The sequence below is a fragment of the Myotis nattereri genome (assembly GCF_964212035.1).
Source record: "Myotis nattereri genome assembly, chromosome: 1".
Lineage (NCBI taxonomy): Eukaryota > Metazoa > Chordata > Mammalia > Chiroptera > Vespertilionidae > Myotis > Myotis nattereri.
The window spans coordinates 90,969,449-90,990,116 of NC_138075.1; the positions used below are offsets into that span (position 1 = coordinate 90,969,449).

The 20,668-nt window shown below is 40.9% G+C and overlaps 2 protein-coding genes across 2 annotated transcripts in view; one reads left to right on the forward strand and one right to left on the reverse strand.

The window, feature by feature from the left end:
- Positions 1 to 1,890: 1,890 nt before the first annotated feature.
- On the forward strand, positions 1,891 to 16,252 carry PAX9 (paired box 9; the record flags this gene model as incomplete). Its single annotated transcript, XM_081098759.1, has 5 exons — positions 1,891 to 1,894; positions 2,663 to 3,289; positions 6,217 to 6,359; positions 15,148 to 15,370; positions 16,191 to 16,252. 5 exons carry the CDS (start codon positions 1,891 to 1,893, stop codon positions 16,250 to 16,252), a joined length of 1,059 nt encoding a protein of 352 aa, XP_080954885.1.
- The window catches only part of SLC25A21 (solute carrier family 25 member 21), a 535,471-nt gene continuing 530,944 nt past the window's right edge, over positions 16,142 to 20,668 (reverse strand). Inside the window, exon 10 of the mRNA XM_081094811.1 lies at positions 16,142 to 19,610. Within this exon, the coding sequence (XP_080950937.1) occupies positions 19,549 to 19,610 (62 nt within the window). The 3' untranslated portion in view covers positions 16,142 to 19,548. The remainder of the gene's footprint in view (positions 19,611 to 20,668) is intronic.

Genomic DNA, 20,668 nt, shown 5'->3' on the forward strand with positions numbered 1-20,668 from the left:
GTCAGGGGGGTTCTGGGTCAAGATGCCCAGCGTGTTCATTCCTCCAAAGAAGCCGAAGGCAAACTCCTAGGCGCTCCTGCGATATCAGTGGTAGCTAATTTGTACTCCCGCCCCACGAAGCAGCTGCCAGTTCTAACTGCTTGGATTCCCGAAGGACCTCCGTCCGCATTGTAAAGCGCTTGTCGGTGCCACACAACAGGTGCTGGGGGTCAGAACCCAGGGAAAAGTCCCTAGTTGTGGGACTTTTTGCAAGAACCCGACTGTAAAGAATTAAGTATGTTTGAAGTCATCTTTCCTCTATCGTTCAAATCTTTCATATCTGTAAATTTGAACTTGGAGTGCGCACCATAGGAGAGAAAGGATCTGGAGATTGCTCTTGGGTTTAAAAAGCACAACTCATCATTAGTTTTGTCACTTACTGCCCGGGGATCTAGGCCCAGTCAGCTTCCCTATGCGTAGACCAGAGGCACACACATCCCTGGGGATTGCGGGAGGATCGGCCCGAATCCTGCGCCACCAGAAGGAGCGTCACTCAGACGCAAGCAGTCTGTGTGTCACAGACCCGAAGCAGCACAGCTCCCAAGTTCATTAAAAATGTCCCCCATATTGTTTTAAAAACTTTGTTTAGCATTCTCCAAAACCCACACCCAAAGCGTGAATAATTTTGGCCACCAAGAAAGAGTACTGTACACTTCAGATTAGATTTAGGGTGAACGAAAGTGGAAACTCAGAGAGATAGGGTGAACTTCAAGGCCTCTGGTAGCTAAACCGAAGATGCGGGAATCTCTCTCTCTCTCTCTCTCTCTCTCTCTCTCTCTCTCTCTCTCTCTCTCACACACACACACACACACACACACACACACACACACACGCCGGGTGTTCATCTTGGGACAAGTCTCTCTCATAGTTAAACAAAACTCCTGTGCGGTGGTTTGCCAGTGGGGGAAGCCGGCAGATGTTCGTACTGAGCACCCGCGGACCAGCACCATGGCTGGGCGCAGGGCGCTCTGGCCTCGCTGAGTGTGCCCCGCGCCAGGTGACCTGTCTGTGGCTGTAGGCGCCGGTGGTTGCGTTCTCCGCACACAGCGCGGCCCCTGCCCGGAGCCTGCGTGGCTGACACTGGGCCCCGCGCTCCTGGGTGAACCCTCCTGTAGAGGCTGCTGCGTGGAGCTGGTCGCGGGGGCGGAGGAGGGGTTTGCACCTGGCGGTCAGTGTGGCCGCCACCTCTGCCTCGGCCTCCCCTAAACCTTGTCTCTACGACGGGCCTATCTTCCCGCACCCGCACTGTTGCCACCTGGCTTGGTTGGGGTGGCTACACCTGGTAACAGTTCTGAGACGTTAGTCTGTCCCCCAAAGAAGTCTCCTTAGCCCCTTCCCTTTTTGAGTCTCATATTGGGACCAAAAGCTTTAATGTGCGTATTCAGCACTTTTATCAGCATAATTTTGCTGTCTGTTTGCGCTGCTCCTCGGAAGGTGTCAAACACCAGATTTCATTGTATTTAGTCACCCAGGTGCCGAGCAAGCTCGAGGAGACAGCGGAAGGACTTTCCGGACGGCGCTGTCGCTCACGGCCCCGCACCAATCACCGCGCAGCCTGCCCTCGGGCCCACCCCTTTGGGGGGCGTGTCCTTGGTGAGTGATAGACAGAGCCGCCCGGCCCGCTCAGCCCAGCCCACGTTGCTGCTTAGATTGAAATGCAGAACTCAAGCCTCTTTCAGCGGGGCACAGACTTCCTTTTACTCCTTCCTTTTGCACTCTCGCCGCCTCCTCCCGGAGAGAAGCGGAGGCACCCACGGCCCGGGGCAGCGACAGGCTGGGACACTGAGGCCGCGCGAAAGTTTCTTTCTGGAAGCTCGGAACTGGGGCCCGGTTGGTGTGCTGCTCGGAGCAATGGGTGAGTGGCGGCGGGGGACGCTGTCAGAGTCGGGGAGGGAGGGAGGGAGCAAGAGAGAGAGAGAGAGAGAGAGAGAGAGAGAGAGAGAGAGCGCGAGGGCGCGCACCCCTGAGCGCTCACACTTTCCGTATTGACTTTGCTCCTGTTCCTACAACTTGTAGGAACACGCTAAGGGTCAGAGGCGCACAGCAGTTCAGTCTAAACGCTGGCTACTGGGTTGCTGTTGATGCTCGTTTCTGATGTTAAGAGAAGGGAGCCGTGGCAAGCCCCGCAGCCCCCGTGGCAGACCAAGTTTTGTTTCACATACTGTACACGCACGCACGCAAACAAACAGGACAGAGAAAAACCCTGCCGTTTCCCCGAGACCTTGTCTAATTGCGCAGGTCCCTAAGGCGGGGCGCTGGGGACCAAGGGGAGCGGCCCAAGAACTTTAGCGCCGAGTAGCCGCGAAGGAGCCGGTTGCAGGCGTCATGAGCGATTTCCTCGCCCGCTTCCGAGACTTTTGAGCGCTCGAAGCCGCCCTGCGTTTCACCACGTTATTTGTTTCCAGCGGCTGCCAGCACCATTGGCACGAGGGAGGGGGTCTGACTGGACCGCGGCGGTTTGGGGCGGTTCTGCAGAGCTCGGGGACCAGAGGGTTTGAGGAAAGCCCGGGGCCCCTGGTCCGTGGCAGCCGCCCTGCCCCTTGACGCGCGCGGAGGCCGAGCGGCCGGCGGCCGTCCCAAGCTGCGGGTGCGCGTCCCCGCGCGCCGCGTGTTTGTTTTGCAGAGCCAGCCTTCGGGGAGGTGAACCAGCTGGGAGGAGTGTTCGTGAACGGGAGGCCGCTGCCCAACGCCATCCGGCTTCGCATCGTGGAACTGGCCCAACTGGGCATCAGACCGTGTGACATCAGCCGCCAGCTACGGGTCTCTCATGGCTGCGTCAGCAAGATCCTGGCGCGCTACAACGAGACAGGCTCGATTTTGCCAGGAGCCATCGGGGGCAGCAAGCCCCGGGTCACCACCCCTACCGTGGTGAAGCACATCCGGACCTACAAGCAGAGGGACCCCGGCATCTTCGCCTGGGAGATCCGGGACCGCCTACTGGCCGACGGCGTGTGTGACAAGTACAACGTGCCCTCCGTGAGCTCCATCAGCCGCATCCTGCGTAACAAGATCGGCAACTTGGCCCAACAGGCCCATTACGACTCGTACAAGCAGCACCAGCCCGCTCCGCAGCCGGCGCTGCCCTATAACCACATCTACTCCTACCCCAGCCCCATCACGGCGGCCGCCGCTAAGGTGCCCACGCCGCCCGGGGTGCCCGCCATCCCCGGCTCCGTGGCCATGCCGCGCACCTGGCCCTCCTCCCACTCCGTTACCGACATCCTGGGAATTCGCTCCATCACCGACCAAGGTAAGGCTCGAGGGCCGCCGCGAGGACGTGCAGACTCTCACTCCGCACCCTCAACCGAGTGTCCGTACTTGCGGCTTCCGCCCAAGTCTATCCCACCACCTGGGGCTTTTTCCTTTGGAAATGGAAGGAGTCCTCCCAGGGGGTGTCCTGATCTCATTAACTTGAAATTCATGCCGCTGGTTTCCTTACCACACACAGTCTCCTGCCTCATCTCAAACTACCAGACCCATAACATCCCCCCATCCCCAACACATGGTTCGCATTTGCCACCCTCCCCCGCCTCTCGCGCCGCCGCCGCGGCAGCCTCAGACCTGCTCGCGCTCTTCGGGGAACGCGGCCGGGCCGGACTTGGGGCGCAGCCCGGGAGACCCGAGCTGGCGCAGGGCTGCAGGCTGCACACACCGCGGCGGGCAGCCCCTTTGGGCATCCGATGCGGCCGCGAGGAGTCGGGCACCCTGTGGAAATTGCAGTGTTCTTCTTGAGGATTCTAGCAATCAGGCCAAATTTGCTCAGGCAGGAAGTTCAAATGTCACCTAATTGGTTTCATTCTTATGCTTCACTTCTTTTTCCTCGGAAACGGAGGTCCCGAAGTTACTACCAGTAACTGGCATGTTATTGCATTGCTCATTCTGGGACTGTTTCTCTCTCTCTCTCTCTCTCTCTCTCTCTCTCTCTCTCTCTCTCTCTCTCTCTCTCCTTAAAAGATATATATGATCTTAGGAAGTGGCACCAACCACCGCTGTCTGTGATGGAGACAAAATGCATGGCAATTCCCTGCTGTCCTCTTTTCTGTCCTCTTCCGTTTTCTGCGCGCCTGCCGCTTCGTTGTAGGGTCCCTCTGCCCCCCGAAATGCGAGTGGGTGTCTAGTCCTTACACGTTTTCAACCCACTGTTCTTTTCCTTTCTCACCCTTGACCTTGCAGTGCCCTCAATGTCTTTTCTGCTTGATAAGAACGATTTCCCCAGCCCTCCTGCTCCCTCGGGCTTCCTCAAGAGCTCCAAGTTTGTTTTCCTTTACTGCATTGTTAAAACAAAGCAAAGCAAGCAAGCAAACAAAAAACAGTGTAAGTTTCTTTCTAGGTAGGTAGAAAAGAAAGTCAAAATGCCCTAGATGCAATATATTGAATATTGCAGAGATAAAGAGCCTAGCTTCTTAATTTCTCAGCCAAAAGTTTAAAATGTGCAGAAGAAAAATTAAATAGGAAGGGGGGGGGTAGTTTCTTTATTTCCAGCCTTTCTTGGTTACCACCACAGTGGTACAATTATCTTTTAAGTAATTAAAGCCGAGCTTCAATTTCTCATCTTCTTGTTCTCTGTGCATCGATAAGATCCTTCTAGGAGTTCAGTTTTGTCTCATTCGGAGCTGGTTGGGGCTCTCGTTGGAGAGAGTTTGCTCTTGATTTATAGGATAAACTGACCTCACTGACATTTAAAGGAAGCCCCTGTTCATGGGAAAGTGTGAGATCAGCAGAAATGGGGGCTCGCAGGGGGAATCTCAATTTCTTAAGATAACTTCAGGCTTGTGCCTACCGATGGCCTTTTGTCTGGGAAGGCAAAGAGAGACTGGCCGTTTCTGGCCCAAAACGCAGTGGTCCTGGTGCAAACTGGAACACAATCTAATTCTTTGGCGAGGGGGCGGGACAGGGAGAGAAGACGGACAGAGTCGAAAGAAAACTTTTCTCCCCTAGGGATCCTGCAGTCAGATCAAATGTCAGCTGTACATGTATTGGGTTGTGGAGACCAGTAACTCTTCATTCGAGATGTTGTTGATTCTGGATGCCAGCTTTAAACAACCCGTTTTCTGACAAGTCTGTGGATATACAAAGATTGTTTCTATAAATAGTCATTTCTACAAAATGAGCACTGCTTCCAGGCACTGTGTCAGGCAGAAGTGTTTGAAATCAAATTGTGGTGGCTCTGTCAAACCTTGGTCCCCCACCCATGGGTCCCAAAGACAAGAGCACGCTGCGTATAGTTTTCAAACATCTTCTCTTTAAAATTGGACTTGATCCCTTAAAGATGCCAATGTTTCAACAGGCACACTCTAGGTATAGTGGTAATCAGCTTACACCATATGATTTTCTTTGCATCTCTATTAAGAACACAAAGGAGTAAAAGAAATAAAATAATTGACAACTTTATTCTTTTTTTAAAGAAAACACTTAGTTCTACTTTCATTTTCTTAACCGTTCATATCATTAAAAAAACACAAAACCAGCCCCCCTCTACATAACCTTATCACTGACACATGTGGCATTTGGAGTGGTAATTATAGTATTTATTTTTGAGTCATATGCACATTCCCTCACATATTTAATGTATAGAGAGAGATGGGGAATCCAGGTTGGTCACAGCAAGGCAAAAACCTACCCACATAGACTTTGCATATGTATTGTAGGCAGCATTTTGTCGTGTTTGCAAAGAACTTTGCAGGTCTTTTGTTCAGTCTGTTGACAGAACTACTAGGTCCCTACAGCCTAGGGGCCCCTTACCTGGGTGCCTGCGCACCAGCACAGGCGAGGCAGGCCGGCTCGCCCCGCTCCGCTGTTCAGCCCCGCGTTTTCCTCCGTGGAGGCTGGGTTAGGCTTGGGGAGATGGGTTCATCCGGCTTCACTGGTTCTTTCTCCGACTTGGGAAAACTTGGGCACAGCGCTCAGGTTCCTTCCACGGGTTTCTCTGAAGAGCCAGGCGGAAATCCAAGTCCGGTTCGGAAAAGAAGGAACCTTCCCGCCGGCAGGGTGAGGCGGAGGCCTATTCGCAGGCGCAGGCGGTGAACTTGAGTGAACTTCGAGGGGCCGGGAATGCGAGCCGCAGAGGCAGCGCCTGGGCGGTCGGGCCCGGGGCTCAGTAGGGGCCCCGGAGGCGGGGGAGGGGGGAGGGAGTTGCACGCGGTTGGGACCCCAGCCTGACGCCCCCCTTCTCCCCAGGAGTGAGCGACAGCTCCCCCTACCACAGCCCCAAGGTGGAGGAGTGGAGCAGCCTGGGCCGCAGCAACTTCCCCGCCGCCGCCCCGCACGCGGTCAACGGGCTGGAGAAGGGAGCCCTGGAGCAGGACGCCAAGTACGGCCAGGTGAGCAGTCGGCGGCGGGGAGGGCGGCGCGGGGCCGTCCCGCCCGGGCGCGCGAAGGACGGCCCAGGCTGCGGGGCGAGCGGGAGCCGGGTCCCGGGGTTCACTGGGCAGGAAAGAGGCCCGACCTTCGAGGGCGCAGTTCGGTCTTGACCCCGCCGGCCCCGGCCCTGGAAGCGCCCCCGGGCCGTGGCGGGCGGGGCGGGGAGGGGGGGGGGCGGCTGCCCTGAGCCCCGGGGCCGGGGCTCCGCGTGGAGGGCGCTCCCGGGGCTGCGGGAGGTCGGGGCGCCCGCGGGCCTCCTGCTCCCACTCCCGCGCACTCGGCTCCCCGAAGACCCGCGGCGTGGCTGGGCCTGCGGGTGAGAAGAGGCGACCAGATAAACTTAATAAAGTGACCATCCGCCTGTTAAACGTCACGTCGGAATCTCCCAAGGGAGCTTAGTGAGAAACCTCAAATTATACGGACTGGCTGTGGACCGTTTAATTTTTTCCTCGGTCCCTCCCCCGACCTTCCCAAAGAAAACTTACGCCATTGGGCTTCTTCTTTCCTTTCCTTATTTTATTTCTTTTTTTCTGAGAAAGACGAAGCAACCACAATAACAAAAGTCCAAGATTTCTGAGTCTAAAGTCACCACCACGCTAGAATCAGGACTTCAAAGCCAAAGCTCTCAAAAACAAACAAACAAACAAAAACAAACAAACAAACAACCTTAAAGCAAAGTAAGGTTTTATGAGCCGATGAGCAGAGCTGGGCAGGTTTGAACATTTCTTAATATCAAACTCCAATCCCAAAGCCTCAAAATACTTAGCTTTCATTTCATTATTTTGAAGTCATAAAACTTGCAATGTTTTCGTATATGTAAAAACCAGCTTGGAACTTGTTACTTTATTCACTTGGGGAAAAAATCCTAGTTGTTATTTTCTCTAACAAACCCATTTCCACTTCCTCATTTCTCCCGTATTTTGTTAAAAAAGAGTCAGATACATATTAATAGTTCTCCCATGATACATACATATCAGAGAAAATAGCAGCAAAGAGAGTCCCTTTTCTGACTCTATTCCTACTGTAAGAATGCCAGAGGGAAATTATAAGAAAGTTTGTCATTTTCTTGTACTAAAGGGCCCTTAATTTGTAACGAAGAGGCAATATGTACAATGGTTAGGAAGTCTGATCTTCTAGTACCATCACCACAAAAGTGAGTTATTTAAACATTTAGAGCCTTAATTTCTTCATCTGTAAAATGGGGAAACAATAGTTTCAACCTCAAGAGATGTGTGAAGAGTCAGTGGGGTAATGCAAACATGTGGCACATAGAACGCATTCATTAAATATTACCTGTGGTTACAAGCGGTGGCTAGAGATTAACTTTTGAAAACAAGCAATTTTCAAATTCAGAGTATTCTTTGTTCAGAGGCCTCATAGTCAAAAAAGTGTCAAGGTATTTTGTTACAAACAATAGGAGCGCATATAAAGCAGCTAGCACAGTAGAAAGCGTTTAACAGGTGCTCAGTGATTTTTATTAGGTCATCATTTCTTAGAATAACATCATGAAGAATAGTTAAAAATAGTACCTAATTCCCACATATCTTTGATGAACCCAGGATAGATGTGTGTGTGTGTGTGTATATATATATATATATATATATATATATATATATATATATGGCAGTGCCATAATCCAGAAACTTTTATGATAATTTTTGCTTTTTTGAATTATATATCTAGTATTTAAACAGACACTTCAAAACTAAAATTACCTATTTAAAATAAAAATAGAACACTGTTTTGAATGATCTACTCTGTATATTCTGAACGTTGAAAATTGATTACATTTAATTCACTGAATATTAAATCACTAAATTATCAGATTTATAAAAACAAGTAGTTTAAAGAAGCAAGTAATCAAAAGTATTGTTCTAAATACTTAAGAAAACAAGTTAATTTTTTTCCAGAAGAAAGCCATATTTATATCAAATTTACATTGGGAAAGTTCTTAATTGCAGTATGCTAATCTTCTGCATTGCCATACAGTAAGATAATTCAGATGATGTAAAATTTCAAAACTTGAAAAGTTTCTAAAGACAATGAAACCAGCGATTACTCTATGACAATGATCAAAATAGTGCTTAATGCTGCAGGTGTGCTAAGTAGACTGTCATTTATGAGCAATTTTGGAATTTGTATTTTATTCTTAAACTAATTAATTATACATTTTGAAAAATAACACAGTTTAAAGCAAAAGTTAAAGATGTACACCTAGCTACAATTAAGTAATTCACTAGAATTAAAAGATCCTCAATACAGGCATAACCAGCATTTTTTAGGATTTAGATACTCATTTCCTTGAGGACAAAATTATACATTTATATTTGATCTTAAACATGCAAAGGTAAGGGATGGTGTGTGTGTGTGTGTGTGTGTGTGTGTGTGTGTGTGTGTATCTTTGTATTTGAACAAAATTTGAAAGTCTTTGGTAAAAATATATTCTCAAAACTTTTACAATAATACTTTCAGGGCATTTGCAGTTGTTATTAAATAGTACAATATTACATGATCCCAGTTTTATTTTAGTATATAAAGGAGGAAATTGAGAATTCAGGATTATAGGATTTAGACCATAATCTATACCAGAAGACACCTGTGAAATTACCCAAGAGGCTGAATTGACAAGTGATTGTAGGTAGAATTGATTATTGTAATCTAATTTCCATTTTCATTTTAAATGCAAAGATGCCTGATTGCTAGCAATTAGAACCTTATACACATTGGTACACTCACCTATCTTTTGTTTTTAAAACATTAGTTTAGAATATTTAAATTTGTCTTACACATTAATATACACTGTAAATGATAATTTATAATGCCATTGATAAATCCTTATTGCCTACCACTGAGGAAATGAGAAAAATAATATTTATCAATTTTGTCTTTTTTTCACCCACATTATATATTGGGTTAGAATCCTTTAATCTCATCTAATTCTGAATGGCAACAATGTTCTCTGGTTCTTAATGGCTGGTTCTTTTCTGTTGAAATCATAAAACCTCTATTGAATGCAATTGAATGGCAAAAAAAATATATAGAGAGAATAATGGGCTATCCTTTTACAAGGTACTTAGTGAATCAATGTCTCATTTTATTTAAACAGTTTATAAACAGTTGTATAGCTTTTGAAAAATGTTCTACAATTGGGCAAACTTTCTCAGAAAAAATTTTTGCAGATATGGTACTCTAATTAAAGTATCTGAATGGTAGATTTATAAGTTTTGAGTATTTTCATTTTTGGGTAGTATATATTTAACTCAGACAGCAAGCTTAATAAGATATTAGCTACAAATAGAGATGTCAAAAATGAAGAAAGTCTATAAATACTCAAAATTAAGAAAAAGTTCAGAGGTGTGAAAATAGTTGAATTTAGAGGCATAAATTATTCTAAACGTCTTATGAACATTTGCACATTGTTTTTGAAATAAAGGTAGTATTTCAGAATATTGAACACAATTTTCTAGTGCATTATTTTAAAAACTGGCAGTCCTTGCAGTCATATTGTTCCTGTAGACATGCTGTTCTTGTGAAAATATGTTATTTTGCATTGGATTTTTTAAAATTTCAAATAAAGTTAATTTTGTGTTAAAAAATTTATCATTTTGTAGAGAGAATGCAATTGTAGGCTAATGCCAATAGTCTTTGAAATTCATAATGTTATCTATTATGTAAAACATTCTTTGTCCCAGTTAGCTTTTAACTATTAGTGTTTTAAAACAAAATTAATTATTACATATCAGTTAAATGTGTCATATAAAATACAAAAGAGCTGACTAAACTTTTAAAGGCTACATCAATTTTAATAACATTTGGAAACATAACATTTAGAAAAAAAGCTTAAATGATCAGTTTTCCATTACCTAGAAACATGTAGATCTTCAGTGGGATAACTAAGCATAATTAAAATCCTTTGGATGAATGTTGAAACCATATTTACAACTGTCATTTGATTTTATCAGGTTTGTTTTGCTAAGTTATTGCATATTGAACTAGGACATTTAAAATGACAGACAGAAAAATGATTTCACCAAAAAAGAAAGTCTTGTTTATGTTCAGATCTGAACCATTTTCTTGCTTATGATATCTATCGAGGTTGAAATTCTAGGTGAAGCACATCTCTATTTGTGGCTAAATCTACTTCATTTTAAAACCAAGGTAAACTCATTTTATCATAAGGGGAGGACTAGGTATAACTGGTGAATGGATAAAAGATTGTCAGTAGAGGATTTGGCACTGCTATTTGTATTTTCTTCAAGAGAGAAAATGTTCAGTAGACAATTTCCAGAATTTGAAGAATAATCTATAACCTATAATTGCCAGACAGTTGTCATACCAGGTTTTATTTTTTTGTGGCCATTAGTGTTTGAATACTAATGCATTTCCATTTTCTCGGGGGTGGTAATAAATGGAACGCCCATCAACCAAATAATGAAATGGCTAGGTTAGAACTTTTATTTACTTTTTTCAACAGCTTTATTCATTTTGCTTACTTAAAGTATAATACTTATTCTGTGATAAAGAGTACCTGCATTTTTTAAAAGCAAGAGTATGACATGTTTTGCTTTCAAAAGATTGCACTAACTTAAGTATACAAATGATTATAAAACACCTGTAATGTGTCCTGTTTTGTGGGGATATGAGATGATTAAGGCAAGTCCCTGTCCTCAAACTGTTTATAATCTAGCTCTTTGCCAATAGAAATTATCAATATATTCACTTAAAAATGATATTCTTAAGAATTGGCAAATCTATATTTCTAATATTTTAGAACCAGTGAAATGAACACATACTTTTCATTCATTCTTGTTATAACTTTAACCAAACTACATTGCATTTTATATTTTTTCTAGGTAATTTTCTTTAATGTTGGTGGGATAAAATCTGTCTTTTTTTCTAAAAATGTTCAACAAATCAAGTGACTTGCTTTATTCAGGCTATACAATTTGATTTGTATTAGTAAATCTCATTCTCAAAATTAAATAGTTAATAGTTTGCTTCAGGAAGGACCCTTGTACAGTTCTTTGGAGGAAAGGATTATCTCATTGCTTTCAAGGAAGATGTGCATTAAAAAAAGGGGTTGATGGATTGAGGTCTTATTTATGGAATCTTTAGGTAAAGTCTTTTTCAAAAATGAGATTTCCATTACATGCCCAATGCTGGGGTTTCATTTGGAAAATTTGTTTACTCTTCCCTGGGGATTCCATATTCCATATGTTGGTTGATTTATAAATCATATTTACAATCCAATTAAATAGAGTAATTTAGCATGTTTGCTCCCACTATATTTATGGTGTACATTTGGTAGTCTCTACTCAGCCTAACTAGCTTTTCAGATTAATTACATGCCCTTTACTGAAAACATTACGCAGATTTGGGGTGTTTAAGAAGTGTACTCTTTTACTGGAAAGAATAAACAAACATCAATGCTACCTGTAGTTGTTTTCCTTTGAGGTGGAAAATTTTACTCTTTCAGTGATTGCTTCATAAATAACAATTACTTTACCCAGCAGAGATTTATATCTTTTACTAATGTCATGTTTCAAAATTAATAGTGAGAAAATTGATGTATTTAATGAGTCACTAGTATGAATGGTGAAGGTGGCAGTTACATTGTAAAGCATGTTTATTCTCTCATCTTGCTTATGGCCATTTCCCCCCTAAATTTCTAAATCTGAACTTTAAAAGTAAAAAGAAAAATTAAGACAAAACTTTTCACTCCAAATCTAGGTTGTAATTTAACCTGAGGGAAAGTCCAGAGCTATTTTTACACTGTTTAAATTTAAAAAAAAAAAATTTTTAAGCAAACATTTTAGCCTCCTTTTGCCTTTTTGTGGATGTCAGATCTCTCCCAGCTTTCCTTCTCTTCTGCAATACAGAGGAGACTAAAATGACTCTAACTATATTGCAGATTTTAGAGAACTTTGAAATGTTTATACTAATAGGAATGATAACATAAAAGCAGGTTTGGTGCTTGACAAAGAAATGCAGTCATAGAGTAAGTAAGGTGCCTGAAGGTAGCATGGGCCTACATCCAATGTTCTGCCTCCTCCTAATTCCCCGGAACTCTGAAGCGAGACTGTATTCCAGCCTGGTTTCTCAGGGGGAGCAGTCCTGGGCAAAAAGAAGTGGATGCATGTAAGGATATTGTAGACATTGCAACAAAACACTTGAGGAGCCCCTAATCAAGGGGGTGTAAGGGGAGGAAAGGGAAGATGACAAAGCAAGAATTTCAGAGAGCACTGTCATTTTGAATGATAGAAAAATATAAAGATCAAAAGAATGGGAAGAAAAAGTTATGATGACAAAGAAAACTCACCAACAGGTTTTTTTCTACTAATGAGAGTGTTGTTTCTGTCATGTATAATGTTAGTAATCTAACCTTACGTATTTGTAAAATGTTGAGCAAAGATTTTTGTTATTTTAATTTGAACCTCAACATTTTAATCTTCATATTCTTATGTTATGATTCTTGGTGCACATTGGCATCAATAATATATATTAATGAATGCTAGAATGGAAGAGCCAAACGCAGATGCAACCATCTTTCTATAACTGACCTAGAATGATTCCTTTCCAAACTAATTCCTCACAGGCTATTAGGAAAATCCAAAATAAACATGATCAGAACTATAATCTTGATGCAATGCTAGCTTTCTCCTGCAACTTGATAGCTTAGTATATTCATGCTCATCTGCTGAGAGCCTTAAGTGCCTCCTGTGAGCCATTTTCTAATGAGCCATTCTCAGAAAGAAGGAAAAATATATTTTTTTAGAAGTTAAGAAACAGAATGAGGATACAGCAATGAGAATCTAGAATAAGAATGAATATTTTACCAGATGTTATCTCAAAATGTGCCCTAGTTTGAGATTAAATTATGTCTGTCTTTTAATTGTCCAGCAAAAGCAGAAAAATATTTGCTACATAAGATCCCGTGTCAGACAGGGGTGGTAACTTCTTTTAAACAGGGCCACTGACTTGCCAATTGCCCTAGAGTAAATGGCTAAAATCCTTAACCTGTATTATTGGGTATAAAAAGAGAATAAAATTTATTTATGTTAAATAGTGATGTGCAATGATTTCTTTGTTTAAGAGTACATATCACCTTTTGGGACCCGTGTAATGCATTTTAATTTTAATTCAACATTGTGTTGTACTCCTTATATGTTATCTTATAATTATTATAAACTCAACAGTACAACACAGCCCTCATTATTTGATAAAATGTGTTGAATATTTCTTCGTGGTAGGACATACTCAAGAAATCTTAGCTTCCTTTCTCCTTCCCAATTTTTCGAAGAACAGGCACTTTGACAAACAGAACATGAGGTATATGCTCTTACAGACCAAGGACACAAGTTTAATTCCTTTACTTTTATTCTTACTGCCAGAAATTCATAATTTAATTCAGTTAAATCACACCCATGTATGTAGTCTACTCCAAATATCACTCTAAATTAGAAAATAATTTTTGAGACCCCACCATTGCATTCTCAGAGATGTGTAAGTGAAAATAATAACAAAATGAATTAAATCAGAAAACAATTTCTATGTTGCAACTGAACTGGAAAAAGCATCTAATTAACATATGTCTGCTTTACTTACCTCTAAGGATTAAATGAGTTTTACTAATAAGAAATCTATTATTTGCATTTTACTTTCACTAGGAAATATGTTGCTATGGAATTCATTCACATCACTACCAGAAAAAAGGATTTACTTTTTCTTTTGAAATCATGTAGAAACTAAAGGGAAAATTAAGTTATTTGAAGAAGGATGTTGAGTGTTCATGCCAAAATCAGATTGGGAATCAGGGTGTTTTTAGTGTTGTTAATAGTAACGATACCAACAATAATTGGATGCCAATAGAGTACTGGTTTCTAGGCAGATGTGCCTGCCAGAGCTGCTGCATTTTGTTTGCAAACAGATTTTACATGTAAATTCATTTCAAGAGATTTATCCATGTGGCTTTTAAAAATTCACATCACGGGGCCTCAAAACTTTGCAAGCAAATCTTCCAATTTCAAAACCACACATATGCAGTTCTTTTATAGTTGGATAGCCAGTTTCCTTTTTGATAAAATAGCTCTGGAAAAAATACCCCCAATCTTCATTTAAAAACTCTTAAAAGACAAACTGTCTGATTTTTTTTGCATGTCCTTCGTCCAATAAGCATTTACAGCATGATGTTTTAAAATACCGTCCATGTTTTATTTAGCAAAAGTTGCACTCATTTTGAGTTTCTAAACTGACAGCCCACACTCTGTGCACCCCCCTTTCTGGAAATGAAAGCTACACCAACCAGGCCCTTCACAAATGGCTCAACAAAAGAGCCAAACAAAACCGAAGTACGGGGAAGGTTGACAAAGGCATATGGATAGCAGAACAGATTCTAAGAGTATTTAATCACCACTAATTCTTTCCTCACCCTGCATAGCCTTCCTATAATTCTGAATAGCAAAGCAAATACTGTGAATTTTCTGGTCATAGCCTCCTCATAACCTTTGTGGAAAGAATAATATCTTGTCTCTTGGCATTATGTTTGTTTAAATAGCAAGACTGTGAATGCCTTTAGAATATGCTTAAGGTCAAACCGTAAAAAAAGAAAAAAAAATCAGAAAGTAGAATCAGAATATGGTTAGCTACTACCACTCAAAACCTACAGTCTGCTTCTCTCTAAGAACCTGCAAAATGTCAACTACTGTAATGTGATTATTTTCACCTCTTCTCTTTTCCTCCTCTTCTTAGGCACCAAATGGCCTCCCCACTGTGAGCAGTTTTGTGTCAGCATCCAGCATGGCTCCTTATCCTGCCCCGGCCCAAGTGTCGCCTTACATGACCTACAGTGCTGCTCCTTCTGGTTATGTTGCTGGACATGGATGGCAACATGCCAGTGGCACCCCACTTTCCCCCCACAACTGTGACATTCCCGCATCGCTGGCGTTCAAGGGCATGCAGGCAGCCAGAGAAGGTAGTCACTCGGTCACAGCTTCCGCACTCTGATGGGAGGTTCCCTCTGCAACAGCTTCACCAGGGCCCCCCCAGCACACCGGCCCATCTCCCCCAGTCTCAGACCTCACCCTCCTCCCCTCCCTCCCCTCTGCCTGGAGAGCTGGTTTTACGGACTCACCTCCTTTGTGTTGATGACACTTAAATATTTCTTGCCATAACTTCTCTTTCACAGAAAACCTGACATGATGTTAGGGTTCAAAAACAAAAGCAATATTAAGGACTGAATGAGACGTTTGTGCTGCCCACACACTGTTTTAATGTAGTGAAGAAACCTGCACCCCTCAAAGGGCTTAAGGAACTTTTTAAATGATTCTTTGGTAAAACCACATGTGTATATTTATTCTAAATCAACCTAAACTTTTGAAAACGTGCAATTGTTGAGATTTCACAAAATCAATAAAGGAAAATACATATAGAAAAAAGTTATGCTACACCCTCTAATCAAATAAGGTGACCAAATAAGCCTTAATTCATCATTAGGAAACCAATCAATAATTGATTTGAGTGATCCTTTATTTTTCAGAGATGACCTGTTTTGTTGGAGAATATATGCATAACACAAGCAATATCTGAATTTAGCTCCTCCCGGTATTTTGGCTTGGTTCCAAATATGACAATGTTTATATTTCTATTAGTTTGTAAATATGGACTCTGGATGGTGCATTTGTGTTTTCATTCCATGGGGCGTCCCCCTCCCCCACTCCTCTATTTTTTCTTTCTTTTTGCAAAGGTGACTTTTTGGCAACGTTTTTGCCTCTGTTTGGTGGTGGGCTGCTCAGGCTCCTGGATCTGGACTTGCCATAAATTCTGTGTGTGCAGGGAAGGCTTCAACATCGCATGAAGGACATTTTCTTTCTACAGCAGAGAATTCGAACAACAGATAAAACAAGCCAGTCTCCCATTCTGTACCCTAATCAGACAACACACGTGCCAAACATACAAAGACAAGGTGGAAAAGGTTTGAACAAGAAGGCTCTAAAGGAAGTCACTTAGAAACTCAACATTTAATGTGAAAAGCTTTGCAAAGACACTTAAAATGAACTTTCTGTTAAGAAAACCACTGTGAAACTAAATTGTACTGTTATTGTTGGCTAACCTGTGTGTTCAGCAATCTCAGCCCAAAATTACGTTGTAATTTAAAGAAAATGGGAAATTCTGCTCTAATGAATGTAAAAATGGCTTGCTGTGAAGTTTACATTGTTGTACAGAAGCATGTTTCACATGTAGGTAAACTGGTGGCGGTATTAGTAATACAGATGCTATTTAATTTTTAAAATTTCCCTTTATTCATTTCTGGAGTTACAGGACACCGTTTAACTGATAAATCTTTCTAGACCAATTTTAATGTTAAAAATAGAGCTGTGGGGCAAATGTGTGTGCGAACGTGTGATTATATGTTGCATTTTAAAACAATTGATTTTCTTGGGCAAAATTCTAGTTTTTAATCTCTTCTGTTTAGAATGTTCTTCCTGTTTGGCAATATAGGCTTAAAAATATGTTTGTAAAACATTGGTACAATTCACCTGTTGGAGAATTAATATATTGCAAGTTTTTGGTATTAATTCTGTGCAATAACTAAAAGGGCACATCACTAGATATGGTTGTTAGAGATGAGTCAGGTGATTTTGATGTCTTCCTGTCTGTGCTGTGCACAGCCTATGTGGCAATCAAGTTATCACATTGGTTTCACGGCTTCACTGGACACTCAGATGGCTAGATTAGCTAGGTTTTCAAATCACTAGGATATAAACAGTAAACAGATTTCTGACATACAAGTTATGTTCAAGGAATTGTTTTCTCCAAGCAGCAGATATCTTATAGAGAGCTTTGAACTGCATTTATTTTTAAAGCAATCGAAATTCAGTGCTACAAATAGAGGATTACAACTTCAGGAGAAGAATAAGCAGAAGGAGCAGATGAACTCTCAGGGCCATAGTCTTCCTTTGATCTTGTAAAACTCCTATTGACATCTGGAGTTCCTAGTCTGGTGAGAAAATAGACTATAAACCGAATGGAACAAAGATACCAATCCAATATCTTGGTGGAGACTTTAAAACCATACCATACAGTGACTCTGCTGCCGTCTAGAAAAACTGACATAAGGTACAGAATTTTTCCTTATCAGATGTTTTTAGGTGGCTACTAGGAGTCTTTAAAAAACTATCAATTGTTTGTATGGAAACATAACTAAATGTTGTTTTCTTTATCTAAATTAAGAAATCTCTTGTTATTATGCTATTTATAATTTTTCTGGTTCTTGTATTTTTTTTTAAATCTAATATTAATGATATCAAAGTTTTCTTTTTTTCTCCCCCCTCCCCTTTAGGTCTTTTCTTAGCAACAGTGAATTCACATGAAATAAATTTAAAAGAACAACAGAAACCCCAAATACAATTTGCTATTTAAAGCAATTATGATTTAAAGCTACTCTTAAAAATAAGAGAAGGAAAATGGAATGAGGTATGGGTTTGGGATTTTTTTTTTAAACATTATTATTATTGGTTAGCGTTGACATATTTCCTCTGTTTCTTAGCGGGTGAAAATGTTTTAAACTGGCAAATGCACTCTTCAGAGATCCTTTTCTATCCCATCCACATGGAGAGGTTAAAGGTTCAATTTCATGGACTCTGTGCAGGCAGTGCTCTCACAGGATGCGAGAGTATTACCTGCAAGGATAGAATGCAGTTGTATAACAGACACATTCTTATTTCTCTTGTTTGTTTCTTTTCCTACTTTTAATGACCCTCTTTTGAATATTGGGCTGAACTATAAATTAAAAAACACGCTGGAAAGGATGTACAACCGAAGGCTGTGTATGTATATACAGTATGTCAAAAAGCCTTTATTTTTATACTTCAAATGCTCTAAATTAATAAAAAGTAATAATTACCATGTTTCTTTTATTTTTTATTTTCAAAATGCTTTAATAGCATAGCCTCATGGTACAAATACCCCATAGAAATAGTTAAGAACAGGTGTCACCTACAACGTGCAGATATTTTTGGTGACTTTTGGCTACTGAAGTAGCATCATTTAAGGATGTAGATATAAAATCCTTTGGTTATATCAAAGCCAAGAAGATATTTTTTTGGAGTGCACGTTAGTACAGGAATTGCTAAGAATTTTGAAATGCTAAGAATGTACTTCTATTTTGAAACATTTTTCCTGAATAATACATATTTTAGCACTGCAAATATCATACTCCACACCTGTAGCTGTCACCAATAACTAATAACCTGGCAATGTACTTTAGTTTGAATGTTCTTTTAAGAATGGCATAGGTAAGAGTTTTGAACACAGGCATTTGGGTACAAATACAGACAGCACACATGGGTCCAAGAAGTGGTTCCAATTTGTGATTTAACATGAACATATTTCAGCAACAAAACTTGTTTTCAAAGGGAACTATGTGAAGAAACGTAGTTTAATATAACTTCATGTTTTTTATTTGTTATAAAAGACTGCAAATATCAGAAGTTTAAAGTATGACCTGATTTAAACAACAGTACAAAATATAAAGTAGATTTAGGAAAATATAGCTGAAATGTTAATTATAACTAGAAAACTGAACAGATTTGCATTTTAACATAAAAGTGAACATATTAAAAAGGCATTTTAGTGCACCTTTAAAATACTTTATTTGTGACTTTTACATATTATTTATGGAAGAGTTAAATTTTTAAAAAACTTTAAATTTTGGCTTTTTTTTTTTTTTTTTTTTTTTTTTTTTTTTTTTTTTCTTTAAGCATTTGTTGGCCTCTTGGAAAAAAATAATTATCAATACAATAGATTTTCATTGTGAGCCACTGTAAATAAAACATGGGTTACAAAACTTATATTGCTTTTATGATATATTTCTGATTTCTACACTATTTTTCTATATTCAGTTTGCATACCTAATTGCTTCATATCATTTTTATTCTTACAATTTTATGAATATGGCCATTACTACAGTCTCAAATTGTCTAGAGATAATTTTTGAAGTATCAAAATAGGTTCTGATCTTATATTGTTTCCCCCTTTATAATTGTACATAAATTATAATTTGTAACTGCATCAGATTAGCTGATTGATAGTTTTAAGGTGCTGTAGAGCAAATATGCATTATCTCCAGGGGTAAAAACACCTCATAGGCAATCACCAGTTCTCCTGAAGCCATGAATAGGTATATTCATAAACCAGCAGCATCACTGCACCACCTAGAAAAGAAAAGAGCTGGCTCTTATCACAATCCTGTAAAACGGGGATGTCTTTCCCCCTGAGAAATCCCACGTAACCCATCGGGCAGGGGCTGTTTAGAATCATCAGTTCTTGAGCTCCAATATATAGATATAAAACTACTGTGGAAAATTCTCAGAGCAAAATCAAGACCATCTTGAGTCTCCAAATACATTTTTCCCCCATGAGTTTCTGTAACTTTCATCATTTCTCATCAGATTCCTTTTCAGGCACTTTTAATTTTTAAAAGTAAATAAATATAGGCATTTAGTCATGTAAGGGCATGTGGCTTTCCTGCAAACAGAAGCCTTCAGGTTCTTCATATGTAGGCAAAGGATTTATCTTTTTCAGTCCATAATTAGCATTGTTGTAGCTGCATTCAAGAAGAAAATCTCTAAGATGGTGCTTGACGAATGAGGCTGCTTTTCTCTTACAGCTTTCAATTTGGATTGCAATGTGAAAAATAGCTTCTGAATATTAAAAAAATATGTATTGCAAAACTAAGCTAGCTTTCAACCTCCTTTTGTTTTCATTCCTTTTATCTGCCTAGGACATATATGGATTGCACTTGAAAATTTGGTAGTAGGGGTGGGTGTCATAAGAGCACCATTTGTCTTGGTAGAGAAGAGTTATATAACTGGCTGCAAAGAGGCTTGCTATGTAATATGTCAACAGGAATATGATACAGGAAAACAGGCACAACCCTGTTGAATACCTAGACATCAGGAGAGCATTTGTATGTGGGCGATTTTGTGTTCTATCTAATGCAGCAAATTGCACATGTTCTGTGTCCTTTAAGACAATCTCTATTTCTCCTTTCATGTCTGTGTGAAAACGATTACAAAATCAAAATGTGGACAAATATCCTCAGCACAACTTAGAGAAGACTTGGCTGAATGAACAGAAGACTGACTTCTAACAGAAAGAAAGGGAACTTGATTTTAGTTCTTTTGTACACACTGCCATATGCTTTCTAAAAAACCTACAGGCTGCACATGTTTGTGTAACTTTATACCAAAGATAATTATCTGCCTGTAAT